The following is a 23,889-nucleotide window of genomic DNA, read 5'->3' as shown; positions in this document are numbered from 1 at the left end:
TGCCAGGATGCCAACTGCGATATATATACATGTTTCATCGATTTCGAGACGGTATTTGACAAAAGTCATCATCTTCAACAGCTATTCCATCCATCGTCGGATGAAAGTCTTCCTTAGGTGTCCATTCATCTGTTTGCTGTTTTTTGCATCCATTCGTTGTCAGCCATTCGCCTGATGTCATCAGTCCATCTTGTTTTTATGCTTGCCCTTGGTCACCATTTGAGAATTCGCTTTGTACGGCTGTCTTCCATTCTTCCTATGTGTCCTACCCAGTACCATTTTAACATTGCCACCTTCTGGATCACATCTGTTACTTTTGATCGCCTTCTTATCTCTTCATTGGACTTGCGATCATTGAGCTTAATGTTGAGCATTCTCCGTTCCATAGCTCTATGTCGTATGCCGTATGTCATAACGGGCAACACGTACTGATCGAGAGTTTTTGCCTTTATTAAAGTATAATTTGGTAAGTTTGATTTAAGTACTGTTTGTAATCGACCAAATGCTGCCCATGCTAAGGAACATCATCTTCTATTTAAATCAGCCTTTAAATTTGACAGTTCTATTTTTTGTCCTAAGTACATATACGACTCAACCTTTTCTATATTATTGTTGTTCAGAGTTCAAAGTTATATTCAACTATTTGACAAAGTACCATATGCAAATAATCGATATTCTAAAAACATCAGGACTCGGTGGTAAGAATATAAGACTAACCTCAAACTTATATCTCGAACAAAAAGCAATAGTAAAAAGTTCGTCTGGGTTGTATACTGACAAGAGTAGGTATTATTCAACATATACTCGGATAACATCTTTAAAGAAATCTTGGATGAATCAGAAGATGGTATTAACAGTAAATAGCCAACTCATAAACATATATATGCAGACGATACCGTATTGCAGGCAGATAGTGTGTAGGGGCTCCAAACGATGATGGATCATTATGTAGAAACACGGAATGGGACGTTTCATCGCCGCCGTTTCGATGCCGTTGGTTCATCGCCAGTACATTTCATCGCCGTCCGTTTCATCGCCAGTTAGTCAGTTGATTTTGTATTATGGGAGATGACACGACACGACGTTAAATTCAGTTCAAAACTTTTGACAATTAAAAAGATAAAAAGTATTATTATTTACTGTTCTACTTCCCCTAAATTTTTGTACAGAAATTTTGGGTTCTTTTCGAATTTAAGAAACAGTTTCTCTTGGTTGGAAATGTTGACCGTGAAATTTAAAAGATTATCATTATAATATATTTTATATTATAAAAGTTTAAATGTTTATTAAAAGATTAAGTATGACAACGGGAATGGTCATTTCCTAGAATTCCTAATTAATACTACAAATAAATAATAAATGTAACCGCCGAAAATTCGGAAATATATCAGAAAGCGATTAACTGACTGGCGATGAATCGGCCGGCGATGAACTGGCAGCGATGAAACGTCCTAGACCCGTAGAAACATATTATAAATACGGCTTAAAACTAAATTGTAAGAAGACAAAAATAATGCCGGCGATGAACTGGCGGCGATGAAACGTCCTAGACCCGTAGAAACATATAAATACGGCTTTAAAACTAAATTGTAAGAAGACAAAAATAATGATCATTAATGGGAACACCAACATTAACGCCCAAATTACAATAAACGATACACCGCACCGTTAGAAAGAGTGTTAATATAGCTACGAAATAGAAACTCATATTAAAAAAGCCAGAACTTCTTTTACCGGCCTTAATAAGATTCTCTGCAACTTATCTTTAAGTATCAGTATACGCATAAGAATTCTTAGATGTTACGTCTTGAGTGTCCTCCTCTATGGAGTAGAAAGCTGGAATCTTATAAGATGCCATAAAACGGTTAGAGGCATTTGTAACGTAAGAGTTTCATATATTCACCAGACAATTAACATTTCCTAACTATTCCCCAGAGGCTAATAAAAACGAAGAAATTACTAACACGTAAAGAACAGAAAATTGGCTTAATTTGGCCACAGTATGCGTAAAAATAAATAAAAACATCAATTTCTACAGTTGATTCTACAAGATAAGATTCAGGGAAGAGAGCCAGACGTATATCCTGGCTAGCCACTCTGAAGTCGATGCCGCACTGCAGGAAGTTTGGTAGGATGGTGGATGGTAGATACCTGTCTGGCGACCATCCAGCTACTTATACCACGAATAAGGCCGATGCCGCAGTGCAGGAAGCTTGGTAGGATGGTGGATGGTAGATACCCGCCTGGCGACCATCCAGCTACTTATACCACGAATAATACAACGACGGTAGCCGCAGTGGCCTCTCACTACCCTCTACCCATCCGATGGTCCGCCAGGCGTCTATCCACCCATATCAGTCGTTTTTGATAATCCATCCGGGTAGCCTCGCTATAAATATATTACATATATGGAGGAAAGCGTAATAAGTGCTGTTTGTAAAAGAAAGGCAATAATTTTTTGCATAATCACATTTTTAATACACCCCAGAATAAGGTTCAAAAAGTCGCACACGAGAAAAGTGGTCCAAATTTTTTTCAACAATTTTTTTTAATCAAATTGCAAAAATTATCAGTTTTGGTCCGGACAAATTGTTTTTTACTCTTTTTAGACCATTCTGGACAAAAAAGGTCTCTTGTAATTTTTCTCTAAAGTTGAGGGTTCTCGAGTTATGTATAAGCAATTTAAAATTTGAAAAACGCGAAAATGACCATTTTTAAGACTTAATAACTCGTTAAAAATTATTATTATGGAAGTCAGAAGGTGACTAAATCAAAGTTTAACCTACATGAACCTGAAGAAATATGTGTCATTAATTTATTACTAAGCTGTTATTTTTAAGTATTAACAATAAGCCGTAAAGCCGCGTTTACACGATAACAATTGGCGAGACAATTGTCATCACGTGTTTGCGGATTGTCGGAGGCCAGTCCAGTTGAACGAGAAGATGCTTATAGGGGCCAACTATTGCCATGGCAGTAGGCAGCTAAAACATGTCCGACTGCTCGTCATCTGTTGTGTCTGGTGAGGACTTAAAACTTAATGTTAAATCAGCTTTACCGGGAATTTATCAGCGAGTCTTGCAATGTGCTAGAAGAGGAGTTATTTCTATCCTAGCATTTCTATCCTTGTACAAGTCGTCTTGCTGGTCCCACAAACACCTGTGTTCTTTGTAAAGTTCAACGAATTTTAAATTCATTTCGTCACTGTACTTTGGTGCCATTTTGCTAAAGAATAACCAGACGTAACACTAATAAAACAAACCACGTGTATGTTTTGATTGACACAAGAGATCTAGAGGGAACTGGCAAAAAATAAGACAGCACTACTGGCCTACACCGTTCACACGGCGCCAATTGTCGCGACAATTGAGATTTCGAGTGGTGGGGGGCTCACTATGCGCAGCTCATTGTCCTCAGTCTACTGCCGGAGACAACTGAATTTTAGGCCAATTGTGAGGGCAGTTGGCAAGGCAATTGGCCTGAAGTGTTAAGACGAAGACAATAATTTCATGCCAGTCAGTTGTCTTCTGACAATTGTCGCGACAATTGTCATCGTGTAAACGCGGCTTAAGATCGTATTGTCGCGGCTGTAAGTGCGAGTAAGATGCCCCATTGGACTGCCGGAATGGCATCTCTCTCGCACTCACCATAGACGGCCGCCTAATACGTGCTGGCGCTCATTATTATTACTTAAAAATAACAGCTTAGTAATAAAATAATGACAAAACTTTTTTTTACATTATTTGCCATTATAATTGCCGAAGATAGTGACATTTTTTCGCAACTTTAGAGAGAGGCATGATGTCTCCTCAGCAGTCACTGACTTCATTTCACTCTTTTCACTGCGTCCAGGATGCAGCGGCCCTCCACCATCCACCTTTAAAATCCACCATCTAGCATCCTGCAGTGCGGCATCGGCTTAACAGAACGACGGTAGTCGCAGTGGCCTTCCACTACCATCTAACCATCCGGTGGTTCGCCAGGCGTCTATCCACCCGCCCAAATCAGTCGTGTTCATGTCGTGTTTGATATTCCATCCGGGTAGCCTGACTACGGAGGAAAGCGTAATAAGTGCTGTGTATAAAAGAAGGCAATTTGGGACTCAGCAGACCCACTATGTGACGAAACATGGCTTAAAATTTCTGTTTTATTTATTCTTTGCAGTTGCATTACAAAAACCAATATTCAAGTCAGGTGAATTTAAAAAACAATGTTTACCCTTTAAGTCGCTTTTTCTCCACTTTCTGAAAAGTGTAGTGAGTGAGTTTTACCTCTAATAGGACGATATGCTAAAAAACAAACCAAATGTAACGTAACAAATGAAATAAACGATTCCTCAGCAATCAGTTGGATACTGACTTCTGACTCTGACTTCATTTCACTCTTTCACTGCGTCCAGGATATAGCGCCCCTCCACCATCCACCTTTCAAGCGACCATCTAGCATCCTGCAGTGCGGCATCGGTTTTAGGAAATGGGCTGGTCTAAAGTCAAGTGATCTATTTCGAACTGCTTTGAATAGAATAAGATGGATCAATGTGGTCGCCAACATCACTAGAAGTTATCACGATGTTACATGAATCAAGTTGTTTCTTTATTCTAGATAGTAAAACAAAATAGACCTCTCTTTTCCTGAAACAGCTTAAATGGTTATTTTAACTTACCTATCTCGTTGTGACTTTGATCCAAGGGTTTGTCTATTTCGTCATTAGCTTTCGATTTAACTTGTTCTATAAAAGCAGTGATCAAGGTGTCCATTAAACTAGCTTGTCTGGAAAAAATTTGCAATATTTTTGATACAGTTGTGCCGTTTTCTACAACGTTAAATTGAATAAACAAACACGGTAAACAATTGGGATTTTCTTCCTTTGAGGGTCTTGCATATTCCCAACTAAACTCTTCAAATTTTAGTCCTAGTAATAACACCTAAAACGGATATGTTGTGTAAATTTATATATTATTATAGTATGTTTCACGAATTTGCAACTGTGTTGGATTATAGCTATAGACACTCAACATCCTTTGGTCTACTCTACTGTACAGTATAAGAAGTACGAAAGTAAATTGCTCTAGTAATGAAAATATGAAACAAGTGATTTCCATCTTAAACTAAAAAATCCTTCTTTTTCAACATACAAACATTTTTCATATTTAGGAACACCTGCCTAGAATGAGGCAGTTGCATGAAGATACACTGAAGACTGTGACAGAAAACTTAAAATAGTAAACCGTATTTTGCATGACTACGAGAAACTACATCTTAGATAGCAAACACTATTTGAAGACTATTAAGTGATTCCAAATATATGCGCTAGAAATCCACTACACCTGTATAAACTGGTACAGGGTTCCAGAATTCTGAACTGAACATCAGGAATAAATAGAAGACGTTCGAGAAACCAATTGATGGCATTATGACCAGTTTATAACAGATGATGGTCAAAAAGTGGCCAAACCTATAACTCATATTGTCTGTCAGTTCCAAGCATTTTAATTCAGATTTGAAGGTGTGAGGCATTACCAAACACATCAAGAAAAATCTTATTATGAACATGAGTATATCGGGACCAAATATATTAAAATGTTTTAATGATTTGGATTTTAAAGGTAACAACAAAGGTCCCAAATGATGGAGTCATTGTGTTTCTAGAATAGTGTAGTGAAAAGTGAAAGAAAACTATATCTGAAAATACAGTATTTTTAAGACAAAAAGTAAAGTGGTGTAAAGTATACTAGGTACTTACACATTGAATATCATCGATGATATATAAACCTTTGAAGTTAATTCCAACTAAAACTGGTTGATCTTGATGAGTCAATAAAGATGTTAGTCCTGTCACAGGTTGTTCTATCTGGCCTTCAAAAAATGCAGATCTGTAAACATTAAAAGAACTTTATATGTAAAAAACTCTAACAAGAAGTAAAACCACTTCTATGTAAATTGGTATATTTATTAAAACTTAAAATCCCAATGGATTGAATAAAATATGTCCAATTCAGAACGTTTTCAGACCTATCGGTCCATCATCAGTGAATGTGCATACTTGCTAAATAGCCCCAGAACCAAACAATGGTTGAATTTAAAATTCGATTTACATTATTTAAAAATAATATTCAACAGGCTAAACGCCGATGTTACAGGATATTGCCTATGGGAACATGGTGAAACCATGGTGAACATTTCACCATGTTCCCATAGGCAATATCCTGTAACATCGGCGTTTAGCCTGTTGAATATTATTTTTAAATAATGTAAATCGAATTTTAAATTCAACCATTGTTTGGTTCTGGGGCTATTTAGCAAGTATGCACATTCACTGATGATGGACCGATAGGTCTGAAAACGTTCTGAATTGGACATATTTTATTCAATCCATTGGGATTTTAAGTTTTAATAAATATACCAATTTACATAGAAGTGGTTTTACTTCTTGTTAGAGTTTTTTAACTATATGGTATACAGCCAACCTAGGGAACTTCCCTTTTAACTTTATATGTAAATAAAAAAGGCATCTATACGTCAGAATGGGTTTCAAGATTGTGGAATACCTTTCTTTATTGTTTTTGAAATCTTTCAGATAATAGTTAGGTATATATGATATAAAACTACTTTTATAGATTTAAAAACTACATAGATTTAGGTCAGATCTTAATGCTCAGCAAGGAAAACCAAACGGCAGAAATAAAAAGACGAATTGGACAGGTTTGTGTGGCATGGTTTAACCAGTGTACCTATCCTTCCTGTTTCCACATTTGGCTCCCAAGTTTGGACACTATGAGAATATCGATAAAATGGCAAAAGCACAAAGAACGATGGAAAGACAGATGCCGCATATAAAACTTAAAGATCGCAAAACGTCTGTATCAGAGGAGTAACCAAAGTGAAAGAGGTTAAGAAACAAATGGCAAAACTCAAATGGAAATTTGCAGGTCATACCATCCGACAAGCAGATGAAAGATGGAACTCAGTGGCGTAGCAGACAGGCCCGCAGGGCCTGCAAGGCGGATAGGCCCTCCTAACGTCGGGGCCCCATAAAGTCATCAAGCTTAATACTTCTACTTTCTTTAAATTGGGGACCAAAACATATTTTCCTAATAAGCATCAAAATAGGGAATTTGGAAGGAAGTAATGAAGCGGGTAATTGACGTAATTCTTACTCTGTCCGGGTTAGGGATGGGAAAAACCTACCGGTTTAAACCTAAAACCGGTTTTTTTACTTCGTAATAACCGGTTTTACCGGTTGTTTTTTTGTCCCGGTTATGACCGGTTTTTTCTTTTTAAAGTAAAAACCGGTTATTAGGTTTTTACTGTGATTAGGATTAGGTTAGGTATTATTTTGGATCCCAATCATAATTATTATTCTCAAGTAATTATTCCAAACAAAACCATAATTCAAATTTTATTTTATTTTATAAAATACAGAAGCAAACTGAAAGTGCAATTTCACATCAGCCAGAAACAATTATTAAGTTATATTATAATATTTCCTTGAAAAGGTATTTGTAATCATAATATTTACATAAGAAGTGATCTGGTTGAATTAGACGCAAACATCATCTATTTTTCACACTTAACTCTTGACATTGAAAGTGGGTGAATGGCTTTTTCTGATTACCAAAAATAATGCTCTGACTACGAATATCGAATTACTGATTACGAATACGAATCTCCAAGAATTTCGCTACGTTTTCAAAACGATACACTCGTACAGGAAGTATTTAGTGAGTTAAAATGTACCTATTCTACAAATACACTACAAACGTGTTATAAGTAATACATGTCCTTTCGATAGTACTAATCTTGATCATATTGATATCGAGTCGAATGGAGTATCGCAAACTAAAGTGTATTGCAAATGTAACTTTGTAACCTATTGGATTAAAAAAACCGAAAACCGGTTTTTCCAAAAACCGGTATTTTTTGCCGGTTATAACCGCCAGGTTAAACCGTGAGCAAAAAAAACCGGTATAACCGAAAACCAGTGTTTTGTCAAAAACCGCCATCCCTAGTCCGGGTGCAATTTAGCATTTCGTAGACATGTTGGTAGTTTAGATGAAAGTGAATCCCAAAAAGGCAATTTTTGTCGGTGGTTCGTTTACTAGCTAAATATGATCCTGTTTTAGATACATTAATCGATAAGAACAATAACTTAAAAACAAATTACTTGAGCCCCCAAATACAAAACGAAGTTATAAATTTGCTAGCTCAAGAAACTAAAAACAGATTGATTACGTAATTGAGTTAAAAAAGTTGTTTTTATTTAATATTAATTAATAAATTAATAAATAATTTACCTTCCAAAGCAGAATTTGTTGAAAGTTTTTTGAGATTTATTTGCATATTAGACCAAAGTGCAGAAGGTCTTGTAAATGAAATTCTAAAATTTATACAATCAAAGTACTTTTCCGTACACAACTGCAGAGGAAAGGGGTATGATGGGGCAAGCTTCTGACATTGAAAAACAGTTTTCAATATAATCATTGTGCAGTGCATCCCATAATCTGAACCTAGTGTTGAATGATGCCGTTGCTGGTGTACAGGAGTTGTTTTTTTAGGATATAATTAAAAGATTATGTTTTTTTAGTGCAAGTATTAAAAGATGGGATGTACTATGTACTATTATGACTTTCGATTCATCGCGTTTGCCAACACTTAAAAGGTTATGTGAAACCCTATGCTCATCGAGACATGATGCTGTTATGGCTTCGCGTCGAGCTTTCTGACCAGTAATAAATCTTTAACGAAAATTTCATTGCTATCTAAAAAAGGATGAAAAAGAGCATATGAATAATTTTGAATTTGTCGTTAACATTAGGTACTATTCAATCTAAGATACATAACTTTATTAATCTAACATCAAAACTTTTGCAATCTGAAACGGCAGAGTCAAAGGTCGCCCTTCAACTTTTTGGAAAAACTAGTGATAATCTTCGAGAAATGAGAAATTCGTTTTCCGAAACTTTAGCAAAAGTAGCAGTAATAGCAGAATAGCGAAATTTAAAAATAAACGGATAAAACGTATAAAAAATGTTAAAAATAACTTGTAACAAAAAAGTTTTGAAGTTAACGTTTTCAATGTAAATTTAGATATAATATTGCAACAACTTACTAAGAATAAGTTTGTCCGATTAAAATACATGTCTAATAGATTTTATGTCTATTTCCAAAAAATCTTGAACCCTAACTTATGAAGACTTATTAAAGAAATGCCAAATATTGTCATTTATTCATATTTTAGTAATTATATTATTATTAGTTGTCGTTATGTTTATAATAGGGGGGCCCACAAAAATTGTTGCGGGAAGGCCCCCCAATCTTTAGCTACGCCACTGACGGAACAAGCAAATAATCTACTGGCGGTTGTGGGAACACAAGAGAGGAAGAGGAAGGCCTCAGATGAGTTAGAGCGACGACCTCAAAAAAAATGCAGGATCCAGATGGATGACCACAGCGCTGGATAGAAACCAGTGGAAAAGAGAAGGGGAGGCCTATGTTCAAAGATGAATAGATTAAGGCTCGAAGATAGAGATAGATAAAACTACATTTACTAATTTAGAAAAACTATCAAATGTAATGATATAATATTATAAGAAAACATACCCATAAAATGGTAACGACCAACAAAATTCCAAATACTTCTTCATTAATTTCCTATTGGTTGTAGCATTGGGAATCCTCTTAAATTGTTCTAACAATTTTACTTCTGCTGAATTCTTGGAACTGATCGGTAACCACGTCCAAGTGGAACTCTTCCTTATGTGCAAAGGTAAATACTTAACTTGTTCTTCTCTAAAGAAGCGAATGGAATGTTGTTGAGGATTGTAAGGTCCTAATTCTATTCGCGCTTGAATTCCACCCAACATGATGTAGTGAATTTCCTCGCATGGATATCTTCCTTGCAGAATGTTATGGCGAGCTTCGTCGTATAGGAGCTCGATGAGCTTTTGATCCCTAAAAGAAACAAAATCTTATAATACTAAATAAATTTAGTCTTTAGTCAAAAGAAGCTTTACTTTAAAATAAGTAAATATAAAGTAAATATAAAGTAAATAACGTAAAAGCACCGTATACCGTCCGGTCTCCCAATTCCGTCCGACAAAGAAATTGCGCTCTATACCTCAGAGTTTCGTCGCAATCAGACGGCCGAGTAGAATTTTTGATAGGTTATATCCCCACTCATTCTACTTTTAGCACGCAGACATTTTACGTTTACTGTTGTCAGTGCGATTCAGTTCATTGCAAGTGCATGTCTTGTTTTAAGCTATACTGATTCCAAAAAAACATAAAGGTAAGGAATACTTATTTTCCATATTTTATAGATACTACGTTTAACAGTTATGTTTTTACTTATTTATTAGAATCTTTCATATTTATTTATTGTAAATATACATATATTTTTGTAATTTTTTTCGAACAATAGATTTTATTACCGAAATTAAAGTGGACGGAATAGGGTAATGCAGAATATCAAGGGGTTCTTGATACCGTCCTAGCGGACGGTATTAGGGATTAACTCCTTCAGTTTCAAACGCTTTGTAAATATAAGTCTTAGTTAAATAATATAATCCGACATATTTTAACCATAATATATATTTTGCTCCGTTTAAAAACCTAAATACGACCTATTATAGGTACAACTCATTTTAAGAAAATTAGTGTCAACTATTAAGTGAATTCGAAAATTCAATTTAAAATTTAACCCAAGAATGATGCATTTATTACCTATTCTAGATTTAATGTGTAAGTTTGGTTTAGTTTTTATTTGTAAAAAATGTTTATGGTAGTTCTTCCTCTCAGTTTGTATTATCAAGTATGATAAAAATGACTATCTAATTAGTAAAACTCATTTAAAGGAATTGGACGGACACAGGAACCTTCTGTCCTATATCCGTCCATGGTGGACGGACAGAGCTACCTCAAACTCCTGTTACCGACCCCATAAAATAAAAACTAATAAAATATTTTTTTTTCAGTTTTTTATTATCTGCAACTATGGTATACAAAAAGCGGATGAAGTATCCCCGAGAGAATATCCAAAAAGCTATAGAAGATATTAATTTGAAACGTTTAAGTATTCGACAAGCCTCCAAAATATACAATGTGCCTAAAAGTACTTTGTTAGATACTATGAAAGAAAAGTACAAAACTCCGGGCAATATTGGAGGGCCAACAGTTTTGTCCAGTTCCGAAGAAGACTTGATTATAAAATGGATAATCGAAATGGGTAACGTGGGATTCCCGGTAACAAGATCTCAACTTGTTGATTCTGTTTCAAAACTAATTCAAAATTTGAAACGAAAAACCCCATTTAAAAATTACATACCTGGTAAAAAATGGTACAATGGTTTTCTCGCTCGTCATCCAGAAATTTCAAAACGTGTTCCACAATCACTATCTTCTTGTAGAGCCGCAGTTACGGAACAAAATATAAGAAATTGGTTTACCCAAGTTCGGGATTATATGACAAAAATGAATTTTTTACACATTCTTGAAAACCCCAAGAGAATATTCAATTGTGATGAAAGTGGTTTCTATTTATCCCCTCAAGAAAAACAAGTGTTGGTTAGAAAAGGTGCAAAAAAGGTATACAGTCGCATAGCTAATGACGAAAAAGAATGTCTTACAGTTTTGCTAACTGTTGGAGCTGATGGTTCTGTACCTCCGCCATTAGTTTTGTATCCCTACAAACGGTATGTGTCAGCTGCAATAATAACGAACATGCCAAACCAGTGGGGAGTTGGGCACTCTGAATCTGGTTGGATGACAAGTGAGACATTTTATGAATACGTTACAAATGTATTTTTTCCCTGGTTGGAAAAGAACAGTGTTCCACTCCCAGTGATATTGTTTCTGGATGGACACTCTTCCCACATCAATCTGCCTATTACTGAATTCTGCAAAGAAAAAGGTATTATTTTAACAGCATTTTACCCCAACGCAACTCACCGATTACAGCCGTTAGATGTTGGTGTTTTTTATCCCATTAAAAATAACTGGCGAAAAGATGTTCGATCTTGGCGTATGGAGAATAACGGAAGAAAACTTCAACGGGCTGAGTTTGCAAAACTCTTAGACAAAACTTTGAAGGCTACAGTCTGTACATCGATAATAAAAAGTGCATTTGAATCATGTGGACTCTTTCCGTTTAACGAAAATCGCATTGATTATTCAAAATTAATAAAACCAATAGAACAAAAAGATTCTGATGATAAAATAACTGAATCAACATCCACTACAACTGTTAATGTTTATGATTCTAAACTACTTCGAGAGGTAGAGATACGTTTAAAGCCAGAGGTTGTTAACCGTTTTAGGATTGCTGAATCAGCGGCCCAACTAGAAGAAAAATATGTAGCATTGTATGATTTCTGGAAGAGTCTTCATCCACAAAATGTCGATCATGATAAAACTTTGGAAAACAATTTGCCAATTAATGCTGCTAACGAGACCATTGTTGACATACACTTCGATGAAAACTTTTGGTTTTGCAATAATGATACAATTGAAGCTACAGTCAAAGCAGATGGAGCATTGGTCTTAATTCCTTCACAGAATAGAAATTCTAGTTCGCCAAAACCTGGTCCATCAGCATCCAAGAACAATGATTGTGAGAATATAGACTATTATTTAGCAGTAAGTTCACCCCAAGAAAAAACACCACCTAAGAACAAAATAGTAAACACAACTCCTTGTAATAGCCCATTAAAAGATGATTCAATAGGTATAGTTTATTCTGATCAAAAAAGACAAGTACAAAATCAAGAAAAAACCCCACTTAAGCAAATTACAACAACATCAGAGAATAATAGTAAATATCCAACACCTTTCAAAAAAGCACTATTTTGGCCGGAAAGTTCTGCAAAGAAAAAAAAATAATAGCACAGAAGACACCAAGGAAAGGAAAAAACCAAAGATTTATCCTACAGTAGCTATAAGTGATGAATTTATGGAACATCAACGAAGACTCAAAAAAGAAAAAGAGGAAAAAGAAAATGAGAAATGTGAACGAATCCGAAAGAGGAAAGCAAAAACAGAGATTCAACAAGCAAAAAAGAAAAAGTGTCCTCCAAAACACACACCAGGCATAGATACTGGTAATAATAATACGGAAAACATAAATAAAAAGAATATAGAAATATATTCAAAGGACGATTTTGTGTTGGTTCAGTACGACAGTGAATATTTCCCTGGTGTAGTTCTGGAACGAAGCAATGATACTTTGAGAGTTAAAAGTATGACTATGAATGGAAAGTACTGGAAATGGCCAGATAGAGATGACATTTTAAATTATGACTTTGATGATGTAGTTTGTAAGATTGCGAGACCTTCACTCATAAATAAACGCGGCGCCTATGAAGTTCCAGAAATTGAAAACCTAAAAAAATGAAGTCTTTTTTTTTATTATTTAATTCATTTGCAGTCATTAAGTTCGTTTCAAAACTTTGTACTTAAATAAAACTTATTTTTAAATTATTTGTTTTGTTTTTTGGCCATTTTTTTGCAAATTTATTTAAAAATTATTCATAATGGGTTTTTTTTGTCATAACTAAATAAATAGGACGGATAACGGTACTCTTGTGGACGGAATTGGGAAAAAATCATTAATGTGGACGGAAAACGGCTATTTGCGAAATTTTTGCATTTGGTTTCTTAAATAAGCAATTTTGTTGAAATGACTACTGTTATTATTATAAATTTGGCTCTAGTAAGAATTAATAATGCATAATAGCTTATAGACAGAATTACTTTAAATTTCAATGATTCGGAATTGATCTTTCAAACAATTTTATATATACCACTTATAACCGGTCGGAATTCGGTGCTCTTACGTTATAAAGTAATAGCCAACGCCAAGAAATAATAGTTTTTTCCAGAAAAAAGTGTCTCAGATGTATGAATTCGAGTTTAATAAATAAACAAGAAAAGAACTCTATATACTTAGAAAGTAAAAAAAAGATCGAATGCTATTTATTTTGGTGGCTAGTAGTTCAATAAGTGTAGTTATCGTTGTACAATGAGATTGGAAAACCATAGAACATCAATATTCACCTACAGTTTGAGTTACTGGCTTATTAGATTCTCAGAGAAAGTATTTTCGAGGATACCAAAGTACTCCTCAATAAATTGTGTGTCGACAAAGCTCAACAAGATTGCAGTGAGAACGAGTTTGGAATTGCAGGTACTCCTGAAAAGTGGACAACTTATAAAGTGGAAAGTAGTTTTGAGGTCTTGAGCCTTGGTGTTGAGGCCCTAAATCATCCTCAAATCGTATGAGGGTGGATATGGGTTAAATGCCAGCGCGGAATTGCGCATACTTATGGGTTCAGAGATATTAGTTGATCTTTCTACAGAGTCTACGGAGAATTTTTCTCTTCGTAAACAGGACTCTATTACTCTGTCCATGTCTTCGTTAGCACGTTAGGAAGCATGGTACTCAACGAAGGGTCTGTATTTTCTTTATTTGAGAATTTCCACTTTGCTCTGACAAGCATAGCTGAGCATTCGTTCCCTGTCTAAGATGTTTGAAATCTTAATATCTCTTAAGAATTTATGTTAATTACACTCGCAAGTGAGCCATTGATTATTAAGAGTCAAGTCTTTCTCCGCAGAGCTAGGGGTCGCCAACTTCTTGAAAATTTCAAGATCTTATCTTGATCTTGTCTTGATTTTAAGACAAGATCAAGACAAGAAGTAATTTTTGATTTCAAGACAAGACAAGAAATTTAATGTCAATACCAAGATTTCTTGTCAAGAAAACAAGAAATCTTGAAATATCTTGACTATTACTAAAAAACTAGATTTTATTTTTAATAACAAATTTAGCACATTTTTAAATCGGAATGGAAAAGCCATTCTTATGGAGTCTAACGCTTCTTATGGAGTCAAAGCCTAGTCGAATTCTTGGCTTTGTTATTGAAGTTGCTCTTGACAATAGCTTTTTCGCAGGTGCAGGTGTTGCTGGCGTTCCGAGAAAATCCTTGACCATTTTCGATAATGAAGGGTAGAATTTTTCTCGTATCTTCACCAATGAAGTATATTCTCAGAATCTTCTGACTTACGCTCATTTAAGTATTTTTCAATTTCATATTTCCAAGATTGTAAGTTATCATTATCAGCTTTCTTAAATACGTAAGTAATATCTAAATCAAATTCGTTATCTTCTTTTTTCAGACTAAGTACTGGCTCTGGTATTGGATTCTGTAGATCATTCTGGGATTTATTAAAGTTTAAAGCTTTAAATGATTGTTCAAATTTTTGTACTACCTCTGATTATAGAAGCTTTCCTCAAGATGAAGAGGAAAATGCCTCTACTTTATGCCGAGAATTCAATATAAGAACTTTGCTGTATATCCAATTATAGTTTTGTTGTAGTGTTTCAGGGCCGGCGATAACGGGCCTGCAAGGGATGCACTGTAGGCGGGCGCCCCTGTTTGGGGGGCGCCAAAATGAGCTATTTTCTTCTGGTGTTATACAAAATACTAATTGAAAAAAAAAACTGAAGGGCGCCTACCCTACTTTTTCAGGCGGGCACCTTATACCATAGCTCCGGTACTGAGTATTTCAGTAGAATTTTATCTCTCGTAGCTTGAATGCAGTAGATTAATTGCTCATCGGTAGCGTCTCTATCAATTTTATTATTAAGTTCATGAGCCCATATTTGAGGAGCTCAGAGCAACAGTGGCCTAAGCCACAAATTGAGCATTTTTAGATTAATATATCAATAAAAGCAGCAACATTAAATCTTCGGATTAACAAGGGTTTACACAACCTACCTCTATATTAGCCTAAATGACGTTACAAAATTTGTAGCGCCATCCCAAAAGCATAATCGAAATGCGAATGCCAAGATTGCATTTATTTCAAAACTTCGTTTTGGGGTTAGGCCACTTTTGCTCTGAGCTCCTCATTTCTAGTTTGTCTAAAAGTAAATTTACTCCAATTACCGCCAATGGGAGTGTGCAATATTTATTCCCTTCGAGAATTAAAGAAAGTGTTTTAAAGCTACTCGGATACTGATAGAATTTACTGATCACAACCATTCTTTGCTACAGGGGAATCACAGGACCGGGTTATCAAGAAATTTCAAGATCTTGAAATTTCTTGAGTCAAGACAAGATATAAGATGTCAAGAAAACGTCAAGAAAAAATTTGTTTTAATTTCTTGATTTTTTCTCAAGACGACAAGAAATTGATGTCAAGACAAGAATTCTTGTCTTGTCGACCCCTACGCAGAGCGTCAGGCAGGAATTTAGAAAACCATCTTTCGGCCAAGTTGGTGTTTAGCATGATTGAATGTGGCTATATCTTCCAACGGCCATAACGTCTAAATACAAATATTTCTAAGGGCAGAAAACTGAGTCGGAATCTGATTTGGGTGTGGCATTCTTGCTTAAACCGAACCAGCTACAGTTTAATGCATTTCAAAATGTTTTAGGGTTTTTCTTGTTTTCTGATATTTAGTATATTTCTCTGATTTAATACGGCTATTAAGAGGAAACAGTAGCGATCAACAGGTAGCGAAAACGCGTTCCAAGATTGCGGCTGTAATTTTGAATATTTTTTCGAGAGATTTGGCACACGTATTCGTAATGTAATAAAGAATGGCGGTACAGAGCCCAATTTGAAAAATATATTAATAGGTGGAAATTATTCTGTAATTAAATACAATATTAAAAAAACAAGCCTGTACCGCCATTAAGAAGAACAAAAAAATACACTTTCTTCAAATAAACTTTTTTATCCAATGCCTAGATTTTGTGTCATTTTGGAACTACTAATGAAATAAAAAATTTTAGTTGTTCCAAAATGACACAAAATCTAGGCATCGGATAAAAAAGTTTATTTGAAGAAAGCGTATTTTTTTGTTCTTCTTAATGGCGGTACAGGCTCGTTTTTTTTAATATTTTTGTTAATTACAGAGTAATTTCCACATATTAATATATTTTTCAAATTGGGATCTGTGCCGCCATTCTTTATTATATTACGAATACGTTTGCCAAATATCTCGAAAAAATATTCAAAATTACAGCCGCAATCTTGGAACGCGTTTTTGCTACCTGTTGATCGCTACTGTTTCCTCTTAAAGATAAATACATAGCTTTTATTACATACTTATTGAATCACTTAGTTTTTTAGTATACTCACTTAATTTTTTCCTCTAGTTGGGGAGAAAAAAATATATTTCTCTGAAAGACTAATCTGGGTTCATCTCTTTGTTGTCTATTATATGACGTGTGACTATATTGTTCTAGCAAAGATCTCCAACATTTCCTGATGCTATATGGTTTGTGTGTTGGTTTTAACTGAAGCTCTAAAACCAAACAAAGTAGCTTTCTTTTAACACGTTCAGTGACCATCTTAAACAATCGCGTCACATGGCTCGTATTTACCACGTACTTAAATGGTTAGTTAGTAACGCAGTACTACCGCCGACACTCGTGCATCGTAGGCACACTTGGTGAAAACCTCGTGACGACACACTGTCGTCATGTGCACTGAACGAGTTAATAGGATATAGGGTTATATCATATAAAAGCATAAAAGAACTAATATGTATACCTAAAAGTGGACTGATCATCCATAAAGAGAATATTTGGGTATAAAGTTGCTTTCCTAATCCCAGTTCTTCGCTATTGATGATTCTCTCACAAATTTGTTCAGCAGTTACACTTTCCACGTTTTCGATCTCTAGCATTATAGCCACCCGATTGTGTAGATAAACACAAACAGGTGAATAATGTCCTTGACTAGATTCCCCTAGATGTTTCATTTGAGGTTTGCTATTTGTAGACGTTGTTACATCTGAAAAGTAAATATTACGTCAATATTCAATGGTGTAAATACTGTAAATACTGCGTTTAAAAAAGAAATCCGACGACACGTGGCGCGGCAGGTTGAATACAATAGAAAAATGTTACCGAAAAAGATAAAAACTGAAGACATGATTTAACGCAACGTGAAATAGATTCAACCTGCAAGAGATATTAAGGTATGATGTGTACCATAGCTGGAAACACAGGAGACCCAAACAGCAAATATTAGTTAATATATAATAAAGGCTAGATAATCGTAGCTCTATCAAAAGAAAACAACTTGCTCACCTTTGGCATCTCATTATATTTATTAATGTTGATTTTTATACGTTTCAGACATCCCTCAAAAAAAATATACAAAAACTTCAAAATGGCTTCAGCCACTAAACAAATCAATAAAATATTAACAATAAGCGAAAGCCACAAAAAAATATTAGTAACAAAACCCAAAAAACGGGCATGAGGGGCCCACATCCTCGAGCGCCGAGTCACCGAACTGGACATAGCCCAGAGCGGGGACTCGGCGCCCGAGCAAGCAAAACAGATCGAAGATGATAAGTCAATAGAGATAGCGGGAATAGAGCGCCTCACGCTGGCCTACATTGATCGGGGTAGGATTTCATATGGGAGTCCGTGTACCCAAGACTCCCATATGATAAGCACTTTGCTGATTGAGAGCCCCTATAGCGCATCAGAGTGCTATAGGGGGGTAAGTGGATGGTATGGAGCATTGAAGCGGGGTGGAGTGATTCCTGCTTACGGGAGTTAATCCTCCTCGCCCCAATGAATTGTATCACCCGAATGTCATTCTCCAGGGGTGAGCAAGTCTCTCAGGCTGGGTTAAATCACTATGCTTGCTTGCTTGCTTGAAATAGATTCAATGCAACATGAAATAGCGAATTTTTTTTTTTAATTTGTTTTGTATGATCCTTAATAGTCCAGGAACTGAAGCTTTTCACCTCGCAATTTTTACAGAATGGGTCGATTTGCTTGAAAATTTAAAGATAAGTAGTGGATGGTCCAAGGATCAAAATCTATATGATGGCAAAAGGCGCTTTTACCATGGGGGTGGTTGCCACCCCATCTAGGGGGTGACAAATTTTTATTACATTTTGACCGCAAAAGTTGATAAAAACATTCATTTTAAGCAAAAAATATTTTATACATTTTTTTGATAGAATTAATAGTTTTCGATTTATTCGCTATCGAAAGTTATATAAAACTATTATATCGAAAAAATCAATGTTTTTCGATATTATACTCATTTACGATTCACTCAATTTTTGTCGTAGAAAAAAGTTTTTTAAACCAAATTCTCAAGAATTAAATAACCTACAATTTCATATTTAAACATTTTTTCGTATCTCTGATGCTAATCTTTCTATTCTGAAGAAAATGGCGTTTTTTACAAAACTACAAAAATTCGTTATTCGCTGTTAACTCCAGTTTTTTAAAAACTAATCATTATAAGCCAGTCAAACTTCTTAAATCTATTAATGATGCATAAATAAAGAAGAATAGGTAAGGCCAAGGACTAAAAACATCGCTAACTTACATGATTATGCTTCCAATTGGAATTCTCCTTTTTTTTTTCAAAAAAATATATTGATTTTTTAACCGTAGCTTTTTTATTTTTTATCCTAGAAAGTTTGTTAAAAAATAATTTTGTAGGTTTTTATAAGCTCTATAAGGATATTAATAATAAATCCTTTTAAAATACTCAGTCGCAAAAAGAGGTGACTTTGAAAGGGTTGGTAAAGGTGGTTTTTGCATGTTATTATAAGTTTTAACTGTGAATAGCTCACTCAATTTTTACCGTGAAAAAAATTTTTTTACACTGCTTTCTTGGAAATTAAATAATCTACAATTTTTTATTTAAATATTTTTTCGTATCTCTGATGATAATCTTTCTATTATGAAGAAAAGGGCATTTTTTGCCAAACTACAAAAATTCGTTATTCGATTTTAACTCCATTTATTTAAAAACTATTTATTATAAGCCGGTCAAACCTCTTGAACCTATTAATAATACATAAATAAAGAAGACCAAATAAGGTCAACGAATAATTTTAATTAGGGTGGTGAGTAGGGTGAAGTTTCCCATCACTTTTTCGCTGAAAAGAAATAGGGACTGACATTGTTTTTATTATAAGTCACTTAATTTTTGAGCTAGAGACTACTTTTTTTATTTCAGGAGAAAGATATTTCTAAATACTTCAAATTAGTTTAAACAAGTTATCCTCGAAAAATGCATAGTTTTCTCGTCTTTTGACTTTGAAAATACAATATTTAGCATTTGACGAGGAAGAGCTAACATATAATAAAGTTTAGCTCGATTACCATTGGTCTAAAAGAAAATTAAAAAAAAAAACCGTTTTGTTTATTTTTTAAAGGTACATTTTTGTTAAGCAAAGCTCTTTTGATAAAACGAAAAATTTTTGAGTTATTAGCAGAAAACTGACTAAAAACATTGATTTTTTCGTTATAAAACTAAGACTTTCGATAGCGAATAAATCGAAAACTATTAATTTTATCAAAAAAATGTATAGAACGTTTTTGGCTTAGAATTAAGGTTTTTAACAACTTTGGCGGTCAAAATAAAATAAAAACTTTCCACCCCCCGACATGGGGTGGCAACCACCCCCACGGTTAAAGCGCCTTTCGGCCTCATATAGATTTTGATCCTTGGACTATCCACTACTTATTCTCAAATTTTCAAGCAAATCGATCCATTCTGTAAAAATTGCGAGGTTTTGTCCTCTTTTAAGCTTCATTACTTGGACTATGAGCTAATATCAAACCCTAATTTATGGCCTGTACCCTATTTTTATTGTCCAGTGGAACGTTGCATTTTTTCCCGTCAATTTTCGGTAAAATGACAAAGAAATTTAACATACAGCAATCTAAATCGACCATTTTCGACTCTATTTGGAGTCATCATCAGAGAGCCGTAGATTTGCTGCTCTCTGTCCCGAGTGACGAATCTCCGAGAGCTTGTCCCCGCATTGCAACTGACATTTATGGAATAGGTGGCTAACGACATCTGGTAACTGATGGTCAAAGTTTTAAAGTTTAAATGGAATACATTTTTATTTCATTTTATATTGGTTTTACACCTTTGAGTAACTAGGGCCATTTTCCGTTGGAATTTACCAGTTGAACAGACGGAGTCGTGAATTGTAAGTTTTTGAATTCCCTCTTGTCTTCTTCGCTACAGCATCCATCTGGCTTGCAATTTTTAGAAGCCATGGAGATGTTACCAGGAAAATGGTCCAATAAGTTTTCAATTAAATATCTTTTAGGAATATTTTTCAATATTTTTGATATTTCTATTAGGTCGAAAACTTTAAGTCTTTGCTATTGTCATACATTTTGTTTTAGTGACTAATATTTCCATGTTCCATATAGTTTTGATTAGATTATGTGACATTTCTCTATCACAGAAGAGATGTATGATGTCTTTTAGTTGGATGTGGTCGAACATAGAAATAATTATAATTATAGAAGTAATAAACAAATTATTTAACGTAGAAATGAAAATGTGTAGCATGATTGGAGAATCGCATATTCGCAAAACATGGGAAATGACTAGCCAAAGCATGGGAATATGACATGGACGTTTACAATCTCTTTGTAGATTTTAAACAAGCCTATGATTCAATAGATAGAACAATTCTACCTAATATATTGGAAGAATTTGGCATACCATCAAAATTAATACGACTAGTGCAAATGACAATGACAGAAACAGAAGCACAAGTATGTATTCAAGGACAGATCACTGATGCGTTTACGATAACGCAAGGACTGAAACAAGGCGACGGACTGGCTCCAACGCTTTTTAATCTTGTTCTTGAATATGTATAATTAGACGGTTGACGGTAAGCGGAAATAACATACTTACAAACAAATCTACCCAATTAGCAGCATACGCGGATGATATAAACATAATGAGCAGAACAATGAATGCAGCGGAAGAAACCTACGTTGAGTTGAAACAGAGTGCAGAAGCAGTAGGGCTAGCAATAAACACAAATAAAACAAAACTACTCATACAAACCAGATCAAATAGACCGGCGCAACAACACTTTATTGACGATAGAACATGTGAATAGATTCACGTACCTAGGAATGGATCTGGTTGCAAGCAATCAAGAAGAACCGGATATAAATAGAAGGCTTGTGCTGGCAAATAAAGCCTATTTTGCGATGGGCCACATATTCAAATCGCGAGACGTACACCGGAAAACAAAACTCCGGGTATATAAAACAATAATCAGGCCCATAGTAAGTTATGGCTGCGAAACATGGGTGGTGACACAAAAATCTGCCAATGCATTAGATGTGTTTGAAAGAAAAGTATTACGTAGGATACTGGGCCCAATAAGTGAAAATAACAACTGGCGAATTAGGTATAATAGAAAAATATACGAGCAATATAGCGAACCAACTCTAGCACAACACACTAAACTGCAGAGATTACGGTGGGCAGGGCACGTGGTCCGCATGCATGAGAGTAGAATCCCCAGAAAATTGCTGAATGCAAGAATGCAGGGAAGAAGACCTGTTGGAAGACCTAAAAAGAGATGGGAAGACGAAGTCGATGAGGATGCCAGGAACTTTCTATGAACGCGTTCATGGAAAAGAACAGCGGTAAATCGAAATGATTGGAGAAGCTTATTGAAGGAGGCCAAGGCTCGATTTGGGCTGTAGTGCCATTGGATGGATGGATGGATAGAAGTAATAAACAAATTATTTAACGTAGAAATGAAAATGTGTAGCATGATTGGAGAATCGCATATTCGCAAAACATATTATTTATTGGGGAACACTATGAAAACTATGAACGTCTATGAAAACTACAAAAGTGGTAATATCATGCTATCAAAACAAGTGCAGGTAGACATATTGACACCTAGAAGCAACGGAAAGAAGAAAGAGAACGGTTCAAGGGCAAGCTTACATTCAGACAACATGAAAATTAGCTATCTAATACAGGAAAACAGACCCTGATTAAACAGAAACTGGTGCTTAAACAGGAACTTAAAAAAAATGAATACTTACCACTTACTTGTTTCTTTTCACTTTGTTCTTTGCTATTATCAGACGTATTATCCCAGTCTTGTTGTTTAGTGGATGATTTAGGCTGATCAGTCACTCCTGCGTTAACGGTAGCCAGATTTGAGTAACTGCTATTAGTTGGTGTAACTCTTTGAGAAACTGAATACAGATTGGTGTAGTTAAGAATATCATCGGTCTGAACGTAGTCATCGTGGGTTTGACTTGAAGAGAACACAAATAAGCAAAGTTTTTAATATTTTTAAATGTTTATTTAAATGGTGCATATGCACAACATACATATAACTTCTTAAAGCAAATATTAAGGGTATTCCTGTATATGGCACTAAGACCTAGAAATATGAAGAAAAAAATAAGAGAGGATAACAATTACATTAATTAAAAATTAAAAAAAATAATAAATGGACTTTGATTGGGCATGGACTTGGATAGGGCATGGACTAAAAAAAGACCAAACTAATAGTCAGACACGCACTTGAGTACAAACCTCAAAGCAAAAAAGAAGAGGGAATACAGATAATAACTAGTGAAGAACCACAACAGCATACCATGAAAGAATTTGTTTAGTTAGAGGAAAGTCAGGTGATGAGCGAGAAATACAGTGGACTGAAGACGTTTTGTAGAAAAAATTCTTAATACATATAAAGAAAATATATTTATTGTTCTTAAAATTGTGCAACATTCCTCATTGGTATTTAGGCTCTATATTACAGACCTGGAAAGAGCAATGGAACAACAGAAAAAGTAATGGAAAGAGCAATGTTAGTATATGAATATCAGATACAAAGAGGAACAACTGGGTAAGATCAAAAACAAAAGTCGAGGACATGACATATAACAACAAAAGTTGTCAAACTTAAATAGAGCTTCGCAGGCCACACTGCTAGACAAAAAGACCAACGTTGGAATGCATCAATACAACACTGGAGACCTTACGAAAGAAAACGACCGAGAGGAAGACCACAGATGAGATGGGTTGAAAACATTAAAATAGTAG

At 34.9% G+C, this 23,889-nt stretch overlaps 2 protein-coding genes across 3 annotated transcripts in view; one reads left to right on the top strand and one right to left on the bottom strand.

Annotated features, from left to right (window-relative positions):
- The window catches only part of LOC114329827 (FERM domain-containing protein 8), a 31,686-nt gene that overhangs the window by 896 nt on the left and 6,901 nt on the right, over window positions 1–23,889 (bottom strand). For both annotated transcript variants that reach the window (XM_028279074.2, XM_028279076.2), the window contains exons 3-8: window positions 22,878–23,095; window positions 17,560–17,802; window positions 17,146–17,311; window positions 9,601–9,951; window positions 5,744–5,873; window positions 4,664–4,925 (exon numbers count right to left, since the gene is read on the bottom strand). In XM_028279074.2, the coding sequence (XP_028134875.2) occupies window positions 4,664–4,925; window positions 5,744–5,873; window positions 9,601–9,951; window positions 17,146–17,311; window positions 17,560–17,802; window positions 22,878–23,095 (1,370 nt within the window). The remainder of the gene's footprint in view (window positions 1–4,663; window positions 4,926–5,743; window positions 5,874–9,600; window positions 9,952–17,145; window positions 17,312–17,559; window positions 17,803–22,877; window positions 23,096–23,889) is intronic.
- On the top strand, window positions 10,053–13,473 carry LOC126882796 (uncharacterized). The gene is made up of 2 exons (XM_050647848.1): window positions 10,053–10,288; window positions 10,974–13,473. Exon 2 carries the CDS (start codon window positions 10,993–10,995, stop codon window positions 12,874–12,876), a length of 1,884 nt encoding a protein of 627 aa, XP_050503805.1. The 5' UTR covers window positions 10,053–10,288; window positions 10,974–10,992; the 3' UTR covers window positions 12,877–13,473.

Source organism: Diabrotica virgifera, chromosome 3 (genome assembly GCF_917563875.1).
Source record: "Diabrotica virgifera virgifera chromosome 3, PGI_DIABVI_V3a".
Taxonomy (NCBI): Eukaryota; Metazoa; Arthropoda; class Insecta; order Coleoptera; family Chrysomelidae; genus Diabrotica; species Diabrotica virgifera.
Note: the sequence above shows the minus strand (reverse complement) of the source record. Positions and strands in the feature narration are given on the sequence as shown.

Excerpts from the sequence above, each read along its gene's own strand:
- LOC126882796 (XM_050647848.1), top strand. The coding sequence starts at position 10,993 with ATGGTATACAAAAAGCGGATGAAGTATCCCCGAGAGAATATCCAAAAA.